The following is a 20,830-nucleotide window of genomic DNA, read 5'->3' on the forward strand; positions in this document are numbered from 1 at the left end:
TTTACTAAATACTATTATAATAGATGAGCTATGTATGTATGTATGTATGTGATCTTAATAGTCATTATTTCAGACAATTTTGCGTATCATCTGTGTATATACATATATGACTAAATGACTGAATTTTGGGGACTTAGTGCGCAAAAATGCTAATTACTTTAATGGATGCGTAATTATTTACGCACGTTGACAATGTGAGATTTACTTAATTATTTATACATTAGTTGGCTTTAACTAGTATTTTCACCGGCAAAACAAAATGTACGCGAAAACGCCAGTGTTATCGTATATCGCATGTCAAACCGCTTCTTGTCGTCTTAATATTATTGCCAAATTTACTCGTATGTTCGAGTATGAAAGACGCATGACACAGTTTGGTCCACATTTTTTTAATTCTCCAGCCGCCACCAGCTGCTTCCAGCAAACTTATGCGGCGACACTCACGTGCACATACACAGTCAAGTGGGGTTTCGTGTTTACAAACGGTAGTCGCTATCGCATGCCTATTAAGTGTACAAATGCGGTAATTCATACACGTCCAAACGCGTATATATTTAATTTGTGGCCGCTGTTTTCATAGTCTAAAGTCAAGTCAACGTTCTTGTTGGAGGTTATTAACCAACTTGGTTGCATGGATTTCTATTTTGAATGGTTGTAATTTTTACAGTCAATTTATATACAAATGATGTGAGATTTATGCGGTCAAGCTATAGTGATTAGATTTCAACAAACACACGTAATTATTCAATTTTATAGCTACATTTACATATACATAGATTGTATATGTATGTGGGTATGCGAACACATATGTCTGTATATATACATATATAATCTGTCTTGCGGTCAAATTTATCTTGTGGAAACTTTAACTTGTTTCACAAACAAAAATAATATATGTATCTACACTGAGGCTTAAAAGGGCTAGACCGTTATTTAGAAAAGTTATTGTGTGATCTTATTTTGTAAAAGCATAAAAATCTCGAGAGAATTATTCTTGGGCTTATTGAATGATAGAAATAGAGTTTATGTTAGTTAGTTTAGTTTGACATACGAGTATAACATATAGTTCATGACGACATGATTATTTATTTGTTTTGTTTAAAATTATTGCATAAGGAACTATTTTCATGGATTTGGTATTAAAAAAAGAGCGAATTTTCAAATCACTACCGTGAAAATAATTCACAACAATAACCACAAAGAAAATGTAAAATCTTTGAGACAATATTATCAGCAAGCCTTCTGGAAATTTTTTTAATTGATTCGAACATTTATTTATTTTCATTGTTTTGTTGTAAAACAGACTTTACTTTACACAGAGTTGTAACCCACCCAGTTTTTCATAAACATATTGGACCTATCTATCTTTTGATAGCTTTAGAAAGCCACATAACTCGAACAACATCATTTTTCGGTTACCCATTTTGAAGAGTGGTTTTTCTAAGGTTTTGAAACTGTTTATCATGATCCTGGATTAATCCTGCTTCGAAACTAATTATAATATATTTATACTTTCGCAACAAAGTTGCTAGAGAGTATTATAGTTATGTTCACATAACGGTTGTTTGTAACACCCAAAACTAAACGAGTTAGATATAGGGTTATACATACCAAAGTGATCAGGGTGAAGAGTGGAAATCAGGGTGATCAGGGTGAAGAGTGAAATTTAGAGAGTATAAAATGTTCGCTTACACCCGAACTTAGCCCTTCCTTACTTGTTTTAGTATTAATTTGTTTATACTAATAATTTTAGTTTATACGATTAGTTTAGTAACTCACTGTATGTCAAAACTTTCCACTCAATGATTTCCTGTGTAGTTAGCTACAACTTTACTGCTTAATAAATTTAATATTATTTTAATTGTATACGGAAAAATGGAAACAACACACGAGAAATTGACTAAATTAAATATTTAACCTATTTTTGTGCGTTTTATTAATTGAAATGAATAATTTATTAATGCTTCTAACTTGTTTGTATACTATCTAATGGGGATTGTTATATGTATGTATGACTCTGACGTTTGTTTAGATATTTTTAAAGTTAAATAAATTATGGATTTTACCTGTTTATTTTTTAAGTTAGATCCTACTATCTTGATACAACTATTTCAGGTTTCTTTATATTCTTTATATATTTCTCGATCCTTTGGTTAGCTAATGATCTCTAAAATAGTTTACTCCCCTTTCATGTGGGCGAAAATTGTCCCCAACTAATAATCACAAGGCACTTTGTGTTGGAATTTTTTTGGATGAGGGTCTATGTAATTTCCGATTACTCCTCATATTTACCTGCCATTCATAAAATTTGAAAATTACTTACGAAATATGTGAAAGCGGTTTTTGATATTATTATACATATGTACATATATGCGGTCCTACGTAAAAGTCTTTGCTTACCTCATCTCGTGATTGATTTCGAAAGTCGTTTCGTTCGAGTTTGTATTCATTTCTTTTCAATAATTTATTTCCCAGTTGAACATCCTCCGTAGCCACACTGGTTAACAAATAATAAAATAAATTTATAGTCTTTTCACACAGGAGTTAATTGGTCAATTAAATCGCCTTTGCTCGACTAAAGCGTTGATTTAGATCGATTTATCATACAAAAGAAAAATCTTATTTTATTACATTAATTTTTAATATTCTATTGTTCTTCTTATGGATGGTTCTTAAATTTTTTTGTGTCGTAAACTAGTGTTCTTATTTTTAGCTCAAGCCAAAAAACTCATCCAATTAAAAACTTGTTTGTGTTTGTTTTGATTTGAGTTGTTGTTTTTTAAAGCTTGTTATATTGGAAATTAATTATGTATAGACATATAAATATATATGTATATACATATTTTAATTCGAAGTGAGGTGTGAAGCTTTGAATATTATGCAAATCATGTGATAATTGCCAAAACCAACATCTGTTGTCATAAACTATTCATATTTCTTGCTGTTATTTTTAGGCGTTCTGCTTTGGTTAATTAAATATTAAATCCGGGAAGGTTGACTGTTCTTATATTAATGGTACAAGTTTTAAACTTATAAACAAATCCGCTTAAAATATATGTCAAATACTAGTAGGGATTCCCCCAATACCAGCAGACAAACGAATATAAATGTTTTATAACTTGTATCTCACTGAGAACAGAAGAAGTATAATTATTTGAGTCGAGTAAAAAAACAAAACATAGTAAACAAAAAAGCTTGGGAAATATGCCCATGTTCACTTGTAAATTAAGGTTACGCTCAGCAAATGATTTACGAAATTGAAATCATACTCTTCAACGTAATACTCTCGCCTTAGTTACTAACTGTCAATAAAACACTCGAAATTGTTGCCATGAATATATCAATGATTATGTCTAAAGGTATGAGTGTATGATTAAAGCTATTATAGCCATGTGACAGCCTTTAGTAAAGCGCCTTCATATTAATGTGCTCGTAATCGCATTATTGGAATCTCTCCACTTTTGATAATATACTCGTACATGCTTTTAAAGTTAGGAAATTACAATATATATTGTTTATGCGTATCCGTACGCATTGATAGCAAGTGGTTTATTTAAAAAGCGCTTAGTAGTATATAAGTAAGTATATATGTATGTATATTGGTACTATTGGCACTAGCCACCTTTTATAACATTTTATATATTCATTTTGACGAGATCGAGTTTGACCAATTTTTAATATTAATATGAATGGGTATGTATTCTATTATTTTTCTACAATACACTTTTAAAAACTATGAATTGCTGGTATTATTGCTTAAATCCATAAGAAGTATAAATAACCTTTATGCAGGATTCTAGATTACCTTAAGTGGAAACGTGAAGCGAAAATCTCGCATTACTTGTTTAATAGGTACTTTACTTACTTTGTTTTCATTGGTGATAAGTCTAGACAACAACAAGATGGTCCAATCGTACATTCTGTACTTATCCTTAAATCTATTCAATAGTTCTGATATTACAAGAACGATTTCAAATGATACAAACATCATATATTGACATACTAACTCGAAATTGATATCCGCCTACTGGTAAACTGTATGGAAATGATCGATAACATTTTAACCATATAACTACTATAATATAATTGATTAAATGGTTTTTAATGACGATGGTTTTATGCCACGAATATTTCTTATTATATAGATAGTGATATTGTAGCTTGGAGGACAATTATTGCTATAAAGTATGAGGTGCCCTTTATTTCTGCTATGACAAAGCTGCTTAAAAAATGATCTCTCAGCGAATGAGACAAGCATAAGAACAACTACAATATTATATATATGCATATAAGTCTATACAAAAAAAAAAGTTAAAAGTCTGTGGCCAGAACTAGAGATTACTTTAAAGTTAGACCACCCTGTTCAGCGATGCAATGGAAATTCTTTTGGCTGGCCATAAAATGAAATTGAGTGAGTAAGTTAACTGCATTGGTATTTCAAATCAACACATTGGACATATTACACTGTACAACAATCGGTTGGGTATTGAACCAAACAAACTTTTTCCGGGAGATTGAGTGATAAGCGAAAAACGTGTGTTCCTCGATTTTTGATGTTGCCTACAAGATCGACATATTTACCTTTGAAGTTCGGAACAACGACTTCTTAAAATAATTATTATAAATTACTGGATATCTTCTCTTCTTCTTCTTGACTGGTGTAGACACCACTTACGCGGTTATAGCCGAGTCCACAACAGTGCGCTACGCATCTCTCCTTTTGGCAGTTTGGCGTCAATTGGTAATACCAAGTGAAGCCAGGTCCTTCTCCACCTGATCCTTCCATCGGAATGGAGGTCTAAACATGACCTAGCCAGCGTAGCCGCTGTCTTTTTATTCGCTGAACTTTGTCTATGTCGTCGAATAACACATACAGCTCATCAGATGTAGCGTCGAGCGGATCGTAGAGGTCCGAGGTCCGTTTGGTGTTGCTCAACGTCAACTCACACAGCCGGGCACAGCATGATTTCTTTCGACCATATTCCGCATAGAAGCTGATGCATGTCCCTTATCAGCTTTCCGCCGCCGTATTTGAATAGCTCGTCCGATAATTCATCGGCCCCGCCGCTTTGTTGTTCTTCAAGAGGGTAATTGCTATTCGATTTTTTCACGGTTCGGGAATCGGGTTCGCTATCTCCTGGTGTTGTAGAGAGCTATCTCTCTGAGTGCTCTAAGAGAGCAGGAGCGCAGGTCGAGTAGAAAATCATTCCTAGAGCCAGCCGCGTGGGTCTCTTGACCGAAATAATTTTTAAAATATAATAGAAAACCCTTATCTTTATAATAAAGCTAAATTCTTGGTCATAACATTAAATTGTATGAGTTTTATTTCTTGTTGAAAACTAGATGTTTTAAAAACACCCGTTATAAGTACCCAATGTTGTATGTATGTATGGTATATTGTATTTAGTTTTAGTTGAGGTTAAGTGTAATGGTTTGATTTACAATTGTTTTTATGGTATAGGTTAGAAAAAAAAGTTGTGAGTAAAAACCCCTAACTTACGTTTCCTCATTTCCTATTAAACATATAAATAGAATTTGTCAATCATTGTGTTTTTGCTGTAATTCACATTTGACTGTTTCATTCTGTCAACAGATATGTATCTGTGACACATTAAGTTCGATTATTACCGCAAACTCTTACGTAAGTCACATTTTCCTGATCATTTTGAAGCAACTGCGTTGATTGACGACGGCGATGTCTCATTTACCTAAGTTCCTTTTATTTATAATTATACTTTTAGAAACGAGCGGTTTTTCTCACTTCCGACTCACTGTACGTACGCAAGCGCAAATGTGTATGTGTAACTACTTTGCGTGTGATAACGATCGGCGCAATTGCGTTTAAGTGCGATAATGTTGATGCTAACGCGTAGCTTTGACGATTGAGCAGCAATAAGATGATGAATAACGCTGCACACTTTTGTTTTCGCAAAGCAACGAAAACCGTTTTGCCCACCGCCGTAAATCACTTGAAGTTTTTTGTTGTTTTGTTGTGTTTGATTGTTGTTGCTAATGATTCTTTAACTTGTCGCGCAATCACCCAATAGTTAAATAAAAAGCACCAAAAAATTAGAAATAAAAAATTACAACAATAACAACAAAAACAACACAGTAGTACAACAACTAGCTGTACGTTATGCCGATCAATGAGTTCGGGTCCGTCGGTGCAATCTGGATTTATGGTGGTCAAATATGACGGCGTTAACCAATATCAACCGATAACTACCGCAACACTAATGAGCTTTAGCAGAACAACAAAAGCAACAACACATTACTTCTTGACAAAGTTGCTGTTGATGTTGTTGAACTTAGTGGAGAAGTAAAAACTTAATAAAGTAAATGAAAAAACACAAAAAAGAGTTAAGAGCGCACGTCACAGCCGCGACGCTGCCAGTTAAGCAGTTGTTTGTGGTTGTGTGCGTAGTGTTGTTGGCAGCGACAATGTGTTGCTAAAGCTTTTTGTTGGCTTACAGCGGGCACGGTGCGTTCAGAACGACTTTGGAGCGTGTCGCGTGTGGAGGTGTTCGGTGCTACATATTGCAGTGATCGTGTTCGACTTTAATTTAGTGGTAAGCATTAGCGAAACGCTGCCTACCTGCGAGTGCCCACGGTGCGGATACGTTACGAGCAAATAGCCTGTGAGTGAGTTTATACGAGCGTATTGCGCGTGTGCTATCGCTGTAACACGGACGCAAGTGCATTTACAATAAAATTGTCGTAATTATTATAATTTAAACGTTTGTACGTTGTGGCCGAGGCTATGCAAACGCTTTAATTGTGTGTAGTATACGTTTGTGCCAGTGTGAATTGCATGGAAACCGTAGTAGTGTCAAAAATTAAATTCGAAATTTTGTGTAAATATTACCAAAGCAATTATATACTGGATATTAAGGAGCCGTTATTGACCGTTGAGCCGAAGAAAGTTTTTATGGCACGGACGTTTTGAACCAAGATTATTGAGTGTTATTATTTGAATATTTATTATAATTACGGTGTAAAAACCCAAAACAGCAAAAAATACTCACAACAACAGCCTTCCGTGACTTGTAAGTAATGAAAATAAAAATTTATTACAACTCGTTAATTACATATGTAAAAATATTTTGAAAGTGTTCAGAATGTGTGCATCAATGGGAACGCGGCAATACTTCTATAGGGGGTTTTAAATGTGCTAAAAACAATTTTAAAGACAGCTGGCACGATCGTCCTTATTCTGTTTAGGAAAAAAAAAATGAACGTAACACTACTCAGAATTGTTTTAGGATTCATTAACATAGTATTTAATTTGTTTGTGTTTCTGTTTTGTGCCAGGACAATAGGTCCTGCCAATTTTGTTTTGTTTCTTTGATAAATTTGTTTGATGATTTACAACCATTATAGGGTCACCACTTAAGTTGTTTTAAGAACCTCCTAAAAATTTCGCCAATGTCTAATGACAATTTGCAATCCAAAAATTCACAAAAATTAATTTTCTTGAAAATACCACATTTAACTATAAAATTGTATAGTTTATTCAAAAACTGGCAATTTCTCAAAACTTGCAAATAGTGTCACAATTAATTTCATTTTCTTTCATTCACATTTATTTTGTATACCTAGTATAGATTATAATAATAATTTTAAAATAATAAATTTGGAAGAAAAGTATTTAAAAGCTAAATGTTAAAGAAATTAATTTGCTACAACAGTTGCCTTGCTAAGTCTGAGGGTATCTTGCGTTTTAATCGGTTTTTTCGCTTAGCCTTTTCGATGAGTGTGGAAGCTTCCTCATTAATATGCTGTCAAAGCCTCAGTTCGTGTGACTTTGTACTTTTGGATATTTCATTTACCTTTGAATTCACGCCAAGATCACGGTGAAAGTCAGCAGATCGAATATACCAAGGATCATTAACTATAATTCTTCGTAACTTATTTTGAAAGCGTTGAAAGCAGGCAATCCAAATGTGTACTAGGTGGTAAAGTTTAGCAAATTGTATATCAAGCTCACCCACTTTTTTCTTGAAATGCCCTTTCCAGAGCTTTGCATCTAGTGTGTTACCTAATTACTTAGCACTTACATATTTAGTAGTTTTTACCTTGACAAACGATCCTTTTACTTACTTGAACTCTCCTTAACGCTTAGCGATATTGTAAAATCACGACATTTCAAAATGTCAATTTCAGTAAAAAATGTCGTCGTATAGCTCGTACAGCGCATCTGTGGTATTCGCTGTTGCAAATGTTCTGAGGACCATAATTTCTCATCCGAAGCTTTCGTCGATTTTTCATTGGTATTTAGTTTTTATGTTGTGGGTCCCAAACCATACGCACAACCGCAGAAGCAAGTTAAGTTAGTTAACTCGCCTCCAAAAGACTGTTTGTTGGCTACCCAGAGGATACTGGAGAAGAATCGTTTCTGGCCACTCCCAAGTGAATGGCAATCAAAAACAAAAATGAAAAGCAAAAAAAAACACATAAAGTAATGAAAATACTTTGAAGAAATATTTGGAGCCCCACCCTTTTCTAGTTGTTTTCTCGCATAAACGATTTCTGGTGTAGTAAATATACAATTATTATGCACACTACCCATCCTTAAGGCCATGTTTACCCTATTTAAAACCACTCGTATACTAAAAGGCGCTTTACTGACCTGTGATTTTTAAGAAAGACAAATATAGTATTTAATGTTATGAGCATAAACATAGCTTTATTATAAATATAAGGATTTGCCATTAGGTTTTAAATTTTGTTTCGAGTCTGGCTCGAATACATTCAAGCCGAGAGTCCCAATTTTCGAATACTTTTTGCTGCAATTGGGACTTTAAGACAACAATAAAGGTTGTTCTGGAGTAAGTCTCTCCATTATAAAATAGCAAACCAAACTGAGTATAAATCAAGTAGCAGTAAATCATTAACTACAAGTATTACCTCATTGAAAACTATACATCTTAAAAAACACTCATTATATACTTTTCTAAATATAGTTTGAAAAAAAAACTTACTTTCATTAAATAAGCGACTGACCATACTAGTAAACAGCAGTTTTTGCTAAGCTAAGCTCATTTGAATGGCGGTGTTGTTGAAGGTGGACTTCAAGGTAGTAAAATATATACTATTATATATTATATATTATGTGGCATTTGCACATATTTCCTACTTCATTTTACTGATATTGAACATGCACTTGTAAATTTGCATATTGATTTATCAATTTATGGCATGGATTAGCTACATATGTACATTAGGGTAGTTCTTAAATTAGTTAAAATTGTGTAATTAGTTACAAGTTAGCTAAAGTAATTACAGCTTATAGAGAGGTGTTACAAATTTTTATTTCATTAAATAAATTTCCGATAGCAAAAATAAAGTTGATTCTGGGTAGAGTTTGCACTCTCATAACCCACCCGGTCTTCAAACCGGAGCGTGAGTGGCATTGAAATATCTTCGAAATCATAAAAGCTTTGAGCTTCACCTTAATGTATAATCAAGTGTATGTGGGCGTTGAGCCTAATTGTTATGCTTTGGAGGTTTTGCTTTTTATTTGGGGTTTTACGTTTGGCAAAAAACTGTACATACAACAAACAACAATAGCGAACCAAAAGGGGATTTTCGAAAATTTTAGGTACAAAGTCAAAAGGCTAAAGATGGTAGTAAATAATTTGTATAATTTATTAAAGATATCCGGCAACATTATTAATTTTTTTTTGTTATTTATAAATTTGCTGTGACTTTCACAAGTTATTTTTTTAAAAGAGAGTAGAGCTAGTAAAGTGGTACAACGAAGAAATATTTGTCTACAAAGTCCGCCATTTTTTAAACAACTTGTAAAAGTGATTAACATCGATATTTTACATTTGACTTTTGAGAAACTAATAGCCAACAAAGCTTTTAGATTCGCCATTATCAAAACCTTTAAAATATTTTTAGTTTGTAGATAAAACAATTTTAGCCGATGAGCAATTAAAGTTGAGGCATTGAAACACGTCAGTATATCTACTGATAACTCAATACGAAAGCAGTTAAAACATGATTTTTTAATAAAACTTTACAGCCACTTGAGTGCCACGCGGTAATAAAACAAGCAAAGCTTTTGCTGTGTGCTCTACGTCAAAGCGTTAACTCTAATAAAATATATAATTTTTTTTTCTTTCCTATCAGCTGTCAAAAATATTTCATACTAATTGTTTTTATAACTGTTATTTATGATATCGTGTTATTTTTCAATACCCAAAGCGTAAAGATGTTAAATTACTGATAATTTGATAATTGGAGGTGAGAACAATCATGCGGCAATCGCGATATTATTATTAGAGTTTTATAAAAATAAAAATGAAAGTACCTAAATGTTACTTTCGAGACTTTTTGGAGATTTTGATTGTACATTATATTGGGTTATATAAGTATATAGTCTATATGGGGAATACCATTTTTTGTATAATGATTTCCTAGAATAAACTGAAAATTTTTCGATTTCAGTCCAACATTGCTAGAACTTATTTGGAAGTCGGTTAGAAACTGAGATCCGCCTGACATTATTAGAATATAAATAAAAAACGAAAAGAATTAGTTTGTTTTACAGAAATATTTTCTGTTCGTGCTTTATAGTAACCAAAATATCATAACGGTACTTTGAATTATGCTCTTTGTGAGTTACATTTCATTCTGACAAAGTTAATCTAAATCTAAGGCTTATATTCGAAGATAATGTTCATCTGAAACTCATTAAAGTTTTTTTCGTAGGTTTCAGCATATTTTAGTTGATTTAGAAAGAGAAGGGAGAATCATTTCAGGGGCAACATTTTGCTTGTTTGAGTTTTGAGAAATATTGGTTGCGGTTGTTCAATTTGAACTGAAGTTTAGGATGCAAATTCAACAATAAAAAAAATTTTTTTTTCAAAAATTTTAAATATTTTAGCGAGTATATGTTTTAACTCGCTTATAAGAGAATAGGGCTAACATTAAGGCGTTAGCTAGTTAATGAACGAAGAAAAAGAGAAATTATTTCAATTTTAATTTTTGTTAGAATTTTAATTAAATTTTAGTAAAATTTTTGCCAATGATTAGCTCGAAAAACATATTTGTATAACCATATAATGATGATAATATTTTAAAGATTTGTGCAAAATTTGAATAAAATTGCTTCATAACTTTTAAAGATATCGGGTCCACCGATTTAAAAAGTTGTGTTTTGAGATAAACATTATCAAACTGACGTGGTCTGTTGGTTGGAACTTCCAAAGAGTATATCGCTTTGAATTTTAGTCGGAACGATTTGATGTTTTTGATAATATGTTAAAAGACACATTAATGTTAATAAGACACATTTTTTTATTTGAAAATTTGAAACCCACCTAACACCTTAAGCACCTCCGAGAAAAGCGACACATTAGCTATGAGACTTGTCACGTTGTAGAGCTAAATTTGAACGTTAAAATATAATATATAAATTTTGTTCGCTGGTGTTGTTAAAATAATTAATTGCTAAACACGCTTTGTGCTCACAAGTATACATATACTGGATTCACATTTTCCTTTACAATATTCACCGTGGCTCATTAATAATAATTTATATAAAACTTGTTGTACATACCAGATAGATATATATATATATAAATATTGTTTTTTTTTGTTTGCAACAAAACAATTAGCATTTTAATTGTACAGCTTTTTGTCAAATGCAACATTGGATGAAAGTTACCGTTATTGTTACTTTGAGTATTTTCACCACAATTATTGTATGCATTGCTTGTGGTCCACATTTTAATGTTGATTTTCTACTTAATTGAGCCTAAAATTATAATTTTTTGTTTTTTTGTTGTTGTTATAGTTTACTGTTTATTTTTTAATGACATTCCAACTTCAGTCAACAACCTTGAGCGTTTCAAGTGTTCTTCAGCTTTGTTATGGTTTTGTTTACTTTTTTTCCTATTCTTTCTTTCTCGTTTAATTTGGTATACGTGGTTTTGTGTATAACAAATGCAGTAAGCAAAACAAAGCAAAAAAACGCAGTTGGCTTTTTCGAACTTGTTAAAGGTATTACAAACATACAGACTTACATATATATTTATACATATGTATATACAAGTGTATAGTATGCGCTTAAATCGTTAGCTTTCTGAATTAATTTCATTTCATTGACGTAGTTGTGGCTGATTAATAGCACTTGTTGCTTTTTTTGATACTTTTGGTTTTTATTTTTATTTTTTTTTCTGTTGTTTTTGTACCTTAAATTTTTTTCGTTTTTGTTTTAATTATTACTCAATTAAAAATGAATTTCTTTAATAATAAGCTCACTTGTTGTGTCTAGCTCAGATACACTACATACATATGCATACATACATATGTAAGTACACAAAGGGTGCTTTTTAGCGGTTTATATTATCTAGAGTCATAGCTGTCAAATCAACTGTCAAATTTAACACATATGTATTATTGACATTTATGCTGTCAGAATGCCGTGAACATATTCTTATCTAAACGAAATTTAAAAATCATTTTTTTTTTTCAAAACTCACGCGTCGTGTCGTGTCGTCGTCTTTTTGTTCAGAGCATAACTGACTATTGTGACCAATTGGAAATGAAGACTTAATTTTTAGCTAATTTCAATGTTTTTAAAAAGCACCCTTATCCTATACGTATTTCCACCTCAGTCTTGCGAACGCTGGACAGTGGAGGAGGAAACAGCTCGCCTTCCTGTATATAGCTATGGAGTTTGCATCCGGCAGGATTTCTAGCCTCATCGCATGTAAGCCTATTCCGCAATGTCCGATGAGTACTCCAACTATTGCGGAAACATGAAACTTTTTAAGTGCACGTAATTCCGCGAACCTCTTGCGCTTCACTCTGGGCCAAAAGGATAGTGAGCAATGGATATTTCTAGAGCATAAGCACGGAGCACCGACTCGTTCCCAGGTTGGTGAAATAGGACGACGTGCCCCTTCTTGCGAGCTCATTCGCTTTGAAGTTCCCACCGATTCCGCTGTGATCTGCTACGAGTCTAATACGAGTTTAATAGTAAAATGGCTTGACGATAACGATAATTACCCAAGGCAGTCCGTAACTATCTTTGAGCACACATTCAGCGAGCTCAGGGCTGTGATTGGGTAGCTTAGAACGTCTAAATTCAAAAACCGTCATAATAACCGTTGAGAGCATGAAGTTCTCTAAATCTTTTTCTCAAAACCATTTCGCTTAGTGCTCATTTAGTTATTATGCGGTTATTAAAGGCCGACCTAAAAGTAATTTTAGAATTCAAACCCCGGTTTTTCGGTATTTTTGAGATCCTCTTTATGCACATTGATTATTTTAATTGGATTATGAGGGTCAATAACATGGCGAACGAATACATTTTGTTAATTTGCGGGGCTTTGCCCTCCACCAAATCAGTAAACTAATGGCTTGAGTTATGTTATTCTGTTCGTTTAAATCAAAAACAAGCGCAGAATGCATATGAATGACTTTTTTAAACAAAACCGGATTGACTTCAGAAAACCCGTGAGGTAGACTGCAAAATTCTTGTATCAAAACGTACGTAAGTAAATACATAATTTAATGAAAAAATGTAAATCACATGGTCAATACTCAAACGAAGTTAAAAAATATGTAATTAAAATAATTATATTTGTTATTGTCTTACTTTTATGTGCAAATTCATTAAGCACTTGTTATATATAATAAATCTAAATGTATACATACACTAAAAACACTTATTAACTTGGGTAAATATGTATAACTGTTAGTATGTATCTACAATATGTACAATATACATATATAAGCGATATTTACAAATCGTTGTACGTGTGTTTGTGACCTTTTGTAACGGGTTTATCTTTAGCAACGGGTAAAAGTTGTTTATCGCACCAGGCATACACTGATATATATACATTTATAAATCATAAAATATTTAAACAGACATTAGTACAACACCTGCACATACATACCCATAAGCAGGCTGCTTAATAAGATTTACATTGTTGTTCACATTCCAATAAATAATACGCAAGAAGTGCTTCTATCTCTTAAAGCACCTGAGTGTGTCACGGAAAAAGTCATGAACAATTGATTACATTGACGACTTTGTAAATCAATTAAATGCTTACTAACTTGACACAACCAGTTATGAACTATCTTAGTCGTCCAATGACTGTATTGCTTCCAATATGGCATTATGGGCCTCACTTAATAAATAATTCCTTTAAAGTATGCTACAATTCCAAATTACACGACCTTTTCAATAGAACTCTGTTTATTTCGACAGCATTGAGTCTATTATGGACCAGTTTATAATCGGTCTGTACTCATACCTAGAGTACATGTATTTATCTTCTTAATGACAAACGGTTGAAAATTAATAATATTATAATCGGGTTCTACACTCCATACCAATATTATTGCAGTAAGAAATCTGAGCCCCGAATAGACCGACTGGTTAAAAACCACTAAATTCGATAGGCAAAATTTCCATAAAAACTACACTACTCATATCCCATATATGACGTGTCCCTCGACGTTATTCGACAAATGTAGGCACATAGATGACATTTTTATTGCAGAAATAATGAGATGAAATCAAAATCTTGGTGTTCTGCCCTTATCCAGGAGCGATGGCAAGTAGAAACCACTTTTTTGAGTTAAAAAGAAAGTGAGATCGAGCTCAAAGATGGCTTTTATAACTATCATAGAAGTTGCCTTAGGTTCGCTGAAAGAATTCAATCTACCCTAAAACAGAATGTAAATGTACATCTCTAGAGCGATACTGAATAATGCAAAAGTTGCTCTACTCTACTTCACTCCTTATCAGTAGCTTCGAAATACTTTGCAATCTTACTAGTGTTACCCCACCCGGTCACCGCGGAATCACTAGAAACTGCAAAGCGGACAAGCTTGCAAGAGAGGGTAGCCTAGCAACATTAACGCGATTCCGTGGCTCACTTGGGTTAGAGCGCTGGATACACTGCCTTCGAGTGAGCTCGCCAAACGCTGAACATCAACCAGCACCTGTGCAGTAGCGAAGGTCTTTCTGGCCCACGGTGGATCGAGAACGTTCCTTCTAGCTGCTGTCGTTTATGAAGGCTCATCTGACCGCAATCATTGGTGTCATTGTCCAATAGGCACACATGCTGTGAATCACCATATGCTAGTTACCAAAGCTGCTTGGAGGAAGGATGAAGCACTTCATAAACATAAGAGTCATGGTGATCCGTCGAGAGTATTTGGGTGTCACAAAGAACCGTCGAAGCTGTTTAAGTGAGACTCTCTGTATTTGCGGAGATCTACTTCTTTACCTAACCTAATTACTTCACTCTAAAACTGGTTTGAAGCACAAAAATTAATTTTCATTCATTAGAAAAACTTGAATCTTCAAATAACTGCGAATATTTTAGTAGTATTTCTAAAAATGGAAATCTTTGTATAAGAGTAACCTGCTTCTTCAGCATCGGTACAAAACATGACCACCAATATCAAACAAGTTCTATTGATATTTCTGCTAAGAAGTCTATGACTAATCGACTAATTTGAAAATAAAACAGGTATTCTAAAAGTAGACGGTGGTGTAGTTTTTGCGTACTTATTTTCCGTAAGGAAGCTCCTTATTATTCATTTATCGAAATTAATTCAAAAACCGAAAACTTCTTGTAAAATCTCTTTAATTTATCGATAAACCTTTTTTATAATTCATATACATATGTAGATTTCAGCAAGAAATGAGGTCCAAGGAAATGAGGTCTTTTCTAAAAGGATCAATTTCTTTTATAATACATTTTTTTATGTTTAGTTTAAATGCATGGGCATTCTTTGAAAGTTACTTCAATGAAATATAACATTTCAACACAACTGGGAACACTTCAATTGCGCAGACATTGCTTATATTTGCAGATGTTCTTAAAATAATTATACTTAATTATCTTTCTGATAAGGCTTGGATTTATTGATAACACGTTGCCATTGATAGACGTGGCATGAATTAGTTACGCTGTAGCTGTCTAGTCTAGCACATACGCAGACTAACTGATAAAACGTGTAACTTTATATTTGATTGCGATTTTTTCTGTGAGCCAGATAATTAAAATCTGTTTCTATTTCTTTGCAGCAACCGCATACCGTACAAAACAACACTGAAATTAACAAGGTCAAATAGGGAAAACTACATTCGTTTGTAAAAATGTCGAAACTTTGGGCCGCCTTAACACGTCGAAAAACGGATGATGTCGTGGAAAACGAATCACAATTGGCGCGTGTACTCAATCTCTTCGATCTGACTGCACTGGGTGTGGGCAGTACTCTCGGTCTGGGCGTATACGTGCTCGCCGGTTCGGTCGCCTACAATATCGCCGGTCCAGCCGTGACCATATCCTTTCTCATTGCGGCGATTGCATCCGCTTTCGCCGGCATTTGTTATGCCGAATTCGCTGCACGTGTGCCAAAAGCGGGATCTGCCTACGTGTACAGTTATGTAACGATTGGCGAATTCGTAGCGTTCACGATTGGTTGGAATTTGATATTGGAATATGTGATCGGTAAGTCAATATGCGTTAGCTCCCTGAAGTATACTTAATGTATATATTTCCTTTCCGTACAGGCACCGCCAGTGTGGCACGCGGTCTGAGCGGCTACTTTGACGCGCTGATCGGTAATAGCATGTCAAAGGCGCTGCAGGAGGCTATACCTATGCATGTGGACTTCTTAGCAAAGTATCCAGACTTCTTAGCCTTCGGTGTAATTTTGCTGCTGGCGGCGTTACTTGCCTTTGGTGTGAAGGAATCTAGTTTCTTGAATAATATTTTCACAGCGGTAAATTTGGTCACTATTGCCATAATGTTTGTTGCTGGTGCCATAAATGGTATGTTCAGTGTAAATTGTAAAAAAAATCATATTTTGCAACTTTCTTTTACTTATTTACAGCTAATCCCGCTAACTGGAGTATACCAGAAGATAAGGTGCCCACAGATAAAAAAGATACTTTCGGCTCTGGCGGTTTCATGCCATACGGTATTGCCGGTGTTATGGCTGGTGCGGCGAAATGTTTTTACGGTTTTGTAGGCTTTGATTGTATAGCAACCACCGGTGAGGAGGCAATAAACCCCAAGCGCAATATTCCACTCGCCATCGTTATTTCGTTGATCATCATTTTCCTGTCTTACTTCGGCATTTCAACGGTACTTACTATGATGGTGCCTTACTACGAATTGGTGAGTTTCAAATCGAAATCGTTTTTTTTTTTTTGGTATTCAACATCGCATATAAGTTAAGTTAGGTTATGTACTATGACTGATTTCACAGAAAGGGATGGACGCAAGGGGCTGTTAAGTACATTACTTAGGCTATTGAGCATTTAGGGAAATCAGACAAAATCCTACAGTTATAATTTCATTAGTTCATATGGATATCAGAAGGGAGGAGACCAAGATATTTTTCCCTTTATGTTGTGAAGACAGGACAATCAAAAATAAAGTGTTGGTGTCGATTTCGTCTGCTTTCAAGCAACTTCTCTAACTGACTTCCGGCTGTTTAATCTTACCGCGAGAATCCTGACTGAATCCCTACAACTACAGAAAGGTGGACCTTGCTGAGGGTGAACAGCACTGGATGATTGACTTCGGACCATAGGGATCAAAGAGCAATTGAACAGCGCTTGTCAACCATTCTATATTATACCGCTAGAATACATCGGCGAAGTACCTATCCTTGCAAGCTCATGGGACTGCGACTCCTCTGTGACCTGACTAATCCACTCTGACTAGTCTAATCAAGAAGTAAATCGACGTTGCCTGTAGTGAGGCTAGGTATCTCTTAATTAATCTTGAGTGCGCGGTTAGTAAGTTCGATGCAGGTATCGCGATCTATATTAGACTAGAAGTTTTCTCCAATAATTTTAGACATCTCCTACGTTATTCTCTTTATATTTTAACTAAATTTCTCATTTTCTTCCAGGATAAAGATGCACCATTCCCGAAAGCTTTTGATGACATTGGCTGGTCCGTTATTAAATGGATCGTTACAATTGGCGCTGTTTTTGCCTTGACCACAAGTTTGTTGGGTGCTATGTTCCCTTTACCGCGTGTTCTCTATGCCATGGGTAATGACGGTATTCTTTTCAAATCGTTTTCAAAAGTACATAACTACACCCAAACACCATTGTTGGCAACAATTATTTCCGGAATTTTCGCTGGTAAGTTTCGGTACCCGTATGATTACTTTCGTATCGTTGTGTATCAAAAAAACCATAAAAGGTATTTTATTTAAAGTTAGTTAAAGATGAAATTAATATCAGGAATAGTGTTTTTTCAATTTCACTTAAAGTATTTGTGTGCCACAATTTTTTGATTTGAAGCGTGCTTTAAAAATAAGCTTTTTGGAATCTGATTATAGCTTGCCTTGAAATTATTATATTATATGTTAATACTCTACATTCTGTTCCGTTGTTGGATCTTCAAAAGTAGTTTATATGGTAATTTTTGGAAGCAGGAATAAGTTTGTAGACATAGTCAAGTTCTTTTCCTTGTTAGGTATGCCACAGCGGCCATAGATATATTAGAAATCTATTGAAATGTACCATAACAATTCTCCATTACTTATCTATTTCAGGTATTATGGCGCTCATTTTCGATTTGGATCAGCTAATCGACATGATGTCTATCGGTACACTACTTGCCTACACAATCGTAGCGATTTGTGTGCTCGTACTGCGCTATCAGGATGAAGATATGGATACCAAGACAATCTCCCTCAGTTGTCCCAAGGTTATACGTCAATTCTTCAATGGCAATTCGTATCGTGAACCGAATTTATTCACATCACGTATTACCAAAATTGGCATCGTAGTATTTGCGGTGGTGTGCATCGTCTGGGATAGTGTTGAATCGTTTTGTGGCCTAACTTCAACAGCCGGTGCGATAGCGCTGGGTATTATTGGTTTGTTGCTCATATTTATTGTGGTTATAATCGGCATGCAACCGGTCTCGACAATCGAATTAACCTTTAAGGTGCCACTTGTGCCGTTCATTCCCTGCTTAAGTGTGTTCGTGAACGTTTATCTAATGTTCCAATTGGACTTTAATACTTGGGTACGTTTCCTCGTATGGGTTGCCATTGGCTATGCGATCTACTTCAGCTATGGTTTACGCAATTCCACACAGGTAACAAGGAATCGTAATCATGCCGAAGCAGCGATAAGAATGCAACACACGAATCAGGCATTCGAACCGGACTGGAAGGTGGAGAACGGTGTCAATGGGGTTGTGGAAAAGCAGTAGTCGACGTTTTCTAAAACAAAACTAAAATGAAATGTTTTAGTTAAACATTAAGCAGGTTTCTTAGAGATTTATTGCATGTTGGCAACACTATTTATTACACAAAACTACAAACTTCCATTGTTAACGATTTTAAATGTAGATTTAAGCCACCGATATTTGTATAATAACTTCAGATGTCTACATTATTTCAGGTCGCTTAAAAAATTAGAATTGTCCACATATAATTGTTCCTTAGCGTAAAAATGACAATAACTGCTTTGAAACTGGATTGCCACAGCTATTTTATATAGCAACAAGCAGTGAACACCTATGCTGTGTCTATATAAGTCAAGAGTATGACATTCCAACATTTTAAACAAAATTTAGGAATTTTTAAAGTTTTTACTTTTTTTAACTTTTGTATAAATAATTTATTCTATTTTACTTTATTTGTATTTTCTTTTTCTGTATTTCTTGCCTTTCTTCTAAATTTTACAAAACTACTTCTACTTGAAAAAAAATCATAGGAATTTGTTAAATATGAAACCTATATAAGTGCGAGAGAGATGAATAGATTGCGCATAAAAACTAAACGTTTGCCATTGCTGTCTAGTATTTGAGTTGCAGTTTTTTCGTACACACTGTGATGAATGTTTTTTAATAATTTTAAAAATGATATTTACGCAGTGCCCCAATTTTTATACATTGCTAATGCTCAAATATCCGATTCGTTTAACTCCTGCCACAAGCAATTACGTTGTTTTTATGCGCCCATTCCATTGTGCTACAGTTACTTTCTTTTTATTTACCTTTTCGTTTGTTGTCTAACAACTTTTTCCTAAACAACATTAATAGAATTTAACGTTCTTCCGGCAATTTGTGATATTGTACAAATACAGTATATATACCCTAGGTAATTGAGATTTTTTTTTCAATTACCTGTCACAATAAACAGTTTTGTAAATAAGTTAAGTCGATTTAATGCTGAAACTGTAAATAGGTAAATAAATGCAAGTGTAATATTGAAAAAAATAAATAAATAAAATAAATAAATGTAAATTTAAAAAGGTAATTATATAATTCGAAAGCATAGCAAAACAGTTGTTAAATATGTATAAATTGTAATTTATTTTCTAGTAATTTTATTAGTTATAAATGTAAACAAATGTATATATATATTGTATAATAAAGTATTAATTTTTAAATTGAAATGGTTATTACTGCATTAATCATCAATCAAACTTCATAAAAATTGTATGCAATATTTCCACGACCTCTTACAGCGATGATAAAACTTTTCGATACAATTCTTCTTATTGTTCCATTATTCTTTTACTTGAAAATATTTGGAAGTGATATGCCCGAAACTTTCATTTAATATCTTTAGAGTGCCAGCTATCCCGATCAATCTCGTTTAATGATTGTCTAAAAGTTTTTTTTTGATTTTGAAAATTTCATCTATAGCATCGTTTAGACTCAACAACGTACATTCTTCGGTATTGATATGGTCTGTAGGAGGATCCTTCGCCTTTAGGCTTAGGTGTTCAAAATATGACTCGAACTATCATGTATGACAAGATGATCGAGTATAGTGCGATCTGTAGAAAATAATCAGAAAC

At 33.9% G+C, this 20,830-nt stretch overlaps 1 protein-coding gene across 5 annotated transcripts in view; it reads left to right on the top strand.

Moving 5' to 3' along the window:
- Positions 1 to 20,422, top strand: part of LOC105214783 (cationic amino acid transporter 3) — a 34,364-nt gene extending 13,942 nt beyond the window's left edge. Inside the window, exons 1-6 of one of the 5 annotated variants that reach the window (XM_054228828.1) lie at positions 6,456 to 6,569; positions 16,070 to 16,496; positions 16,559 to 16,819; positions 16,882 to 17,168; positions 17,911 to 18,148; positions 18,565 to 20,422. In XM_054228828.1, coding sequence (XP_054084803.1) covers positions 16,142 to 16,496; positions 16,559 to 16,819; positions 16,882 to 17,168; positions 17,911 to 18,148; positions 18,565 to 19,232 — 1,809 coding nt within the window. In that variant the 5' untranslated portion in view covers positions 6,456 to 6,569; positions 16,070 to 16,141 and the 3' untranslated portion in view covers positions 19,233 to 20,422. Of the gene's footprint in view, positions 1 to 6,455; positions 7,047 to 15,882; positions 15,998 to 16,069; positions 16,497 to 16,558; positions 16,820 to 16,881; positions 17,169 to 17,910; positions 18,149 to 18,564 lie in introns of those variants that run through there. The other 4 variants (XM_011188413.3, XM_011188415.3, XM_054228829.1 and 1 more) reach the window with 4 other exon arrangements.
- Positions 20,423 to 20,830: the final 408 nt, after the last annotated feature.

This window comes from Zeugodacus cucurbitae, chromosome 4, assembly GCF_028554725.1.
Source record: "Zeugodacus cucurbitae isolate PBARC_wt_2022May chromosome 4, idZeuCucr1.2, whole genome shotgun sequence".
NCBI classification, from domain to species: Eukaryota; Metazoa; Arthropoda; class Insecta; order Diptera; family Tephritidae; genus Zeugodacus; species Zeugodacus cucurbitae.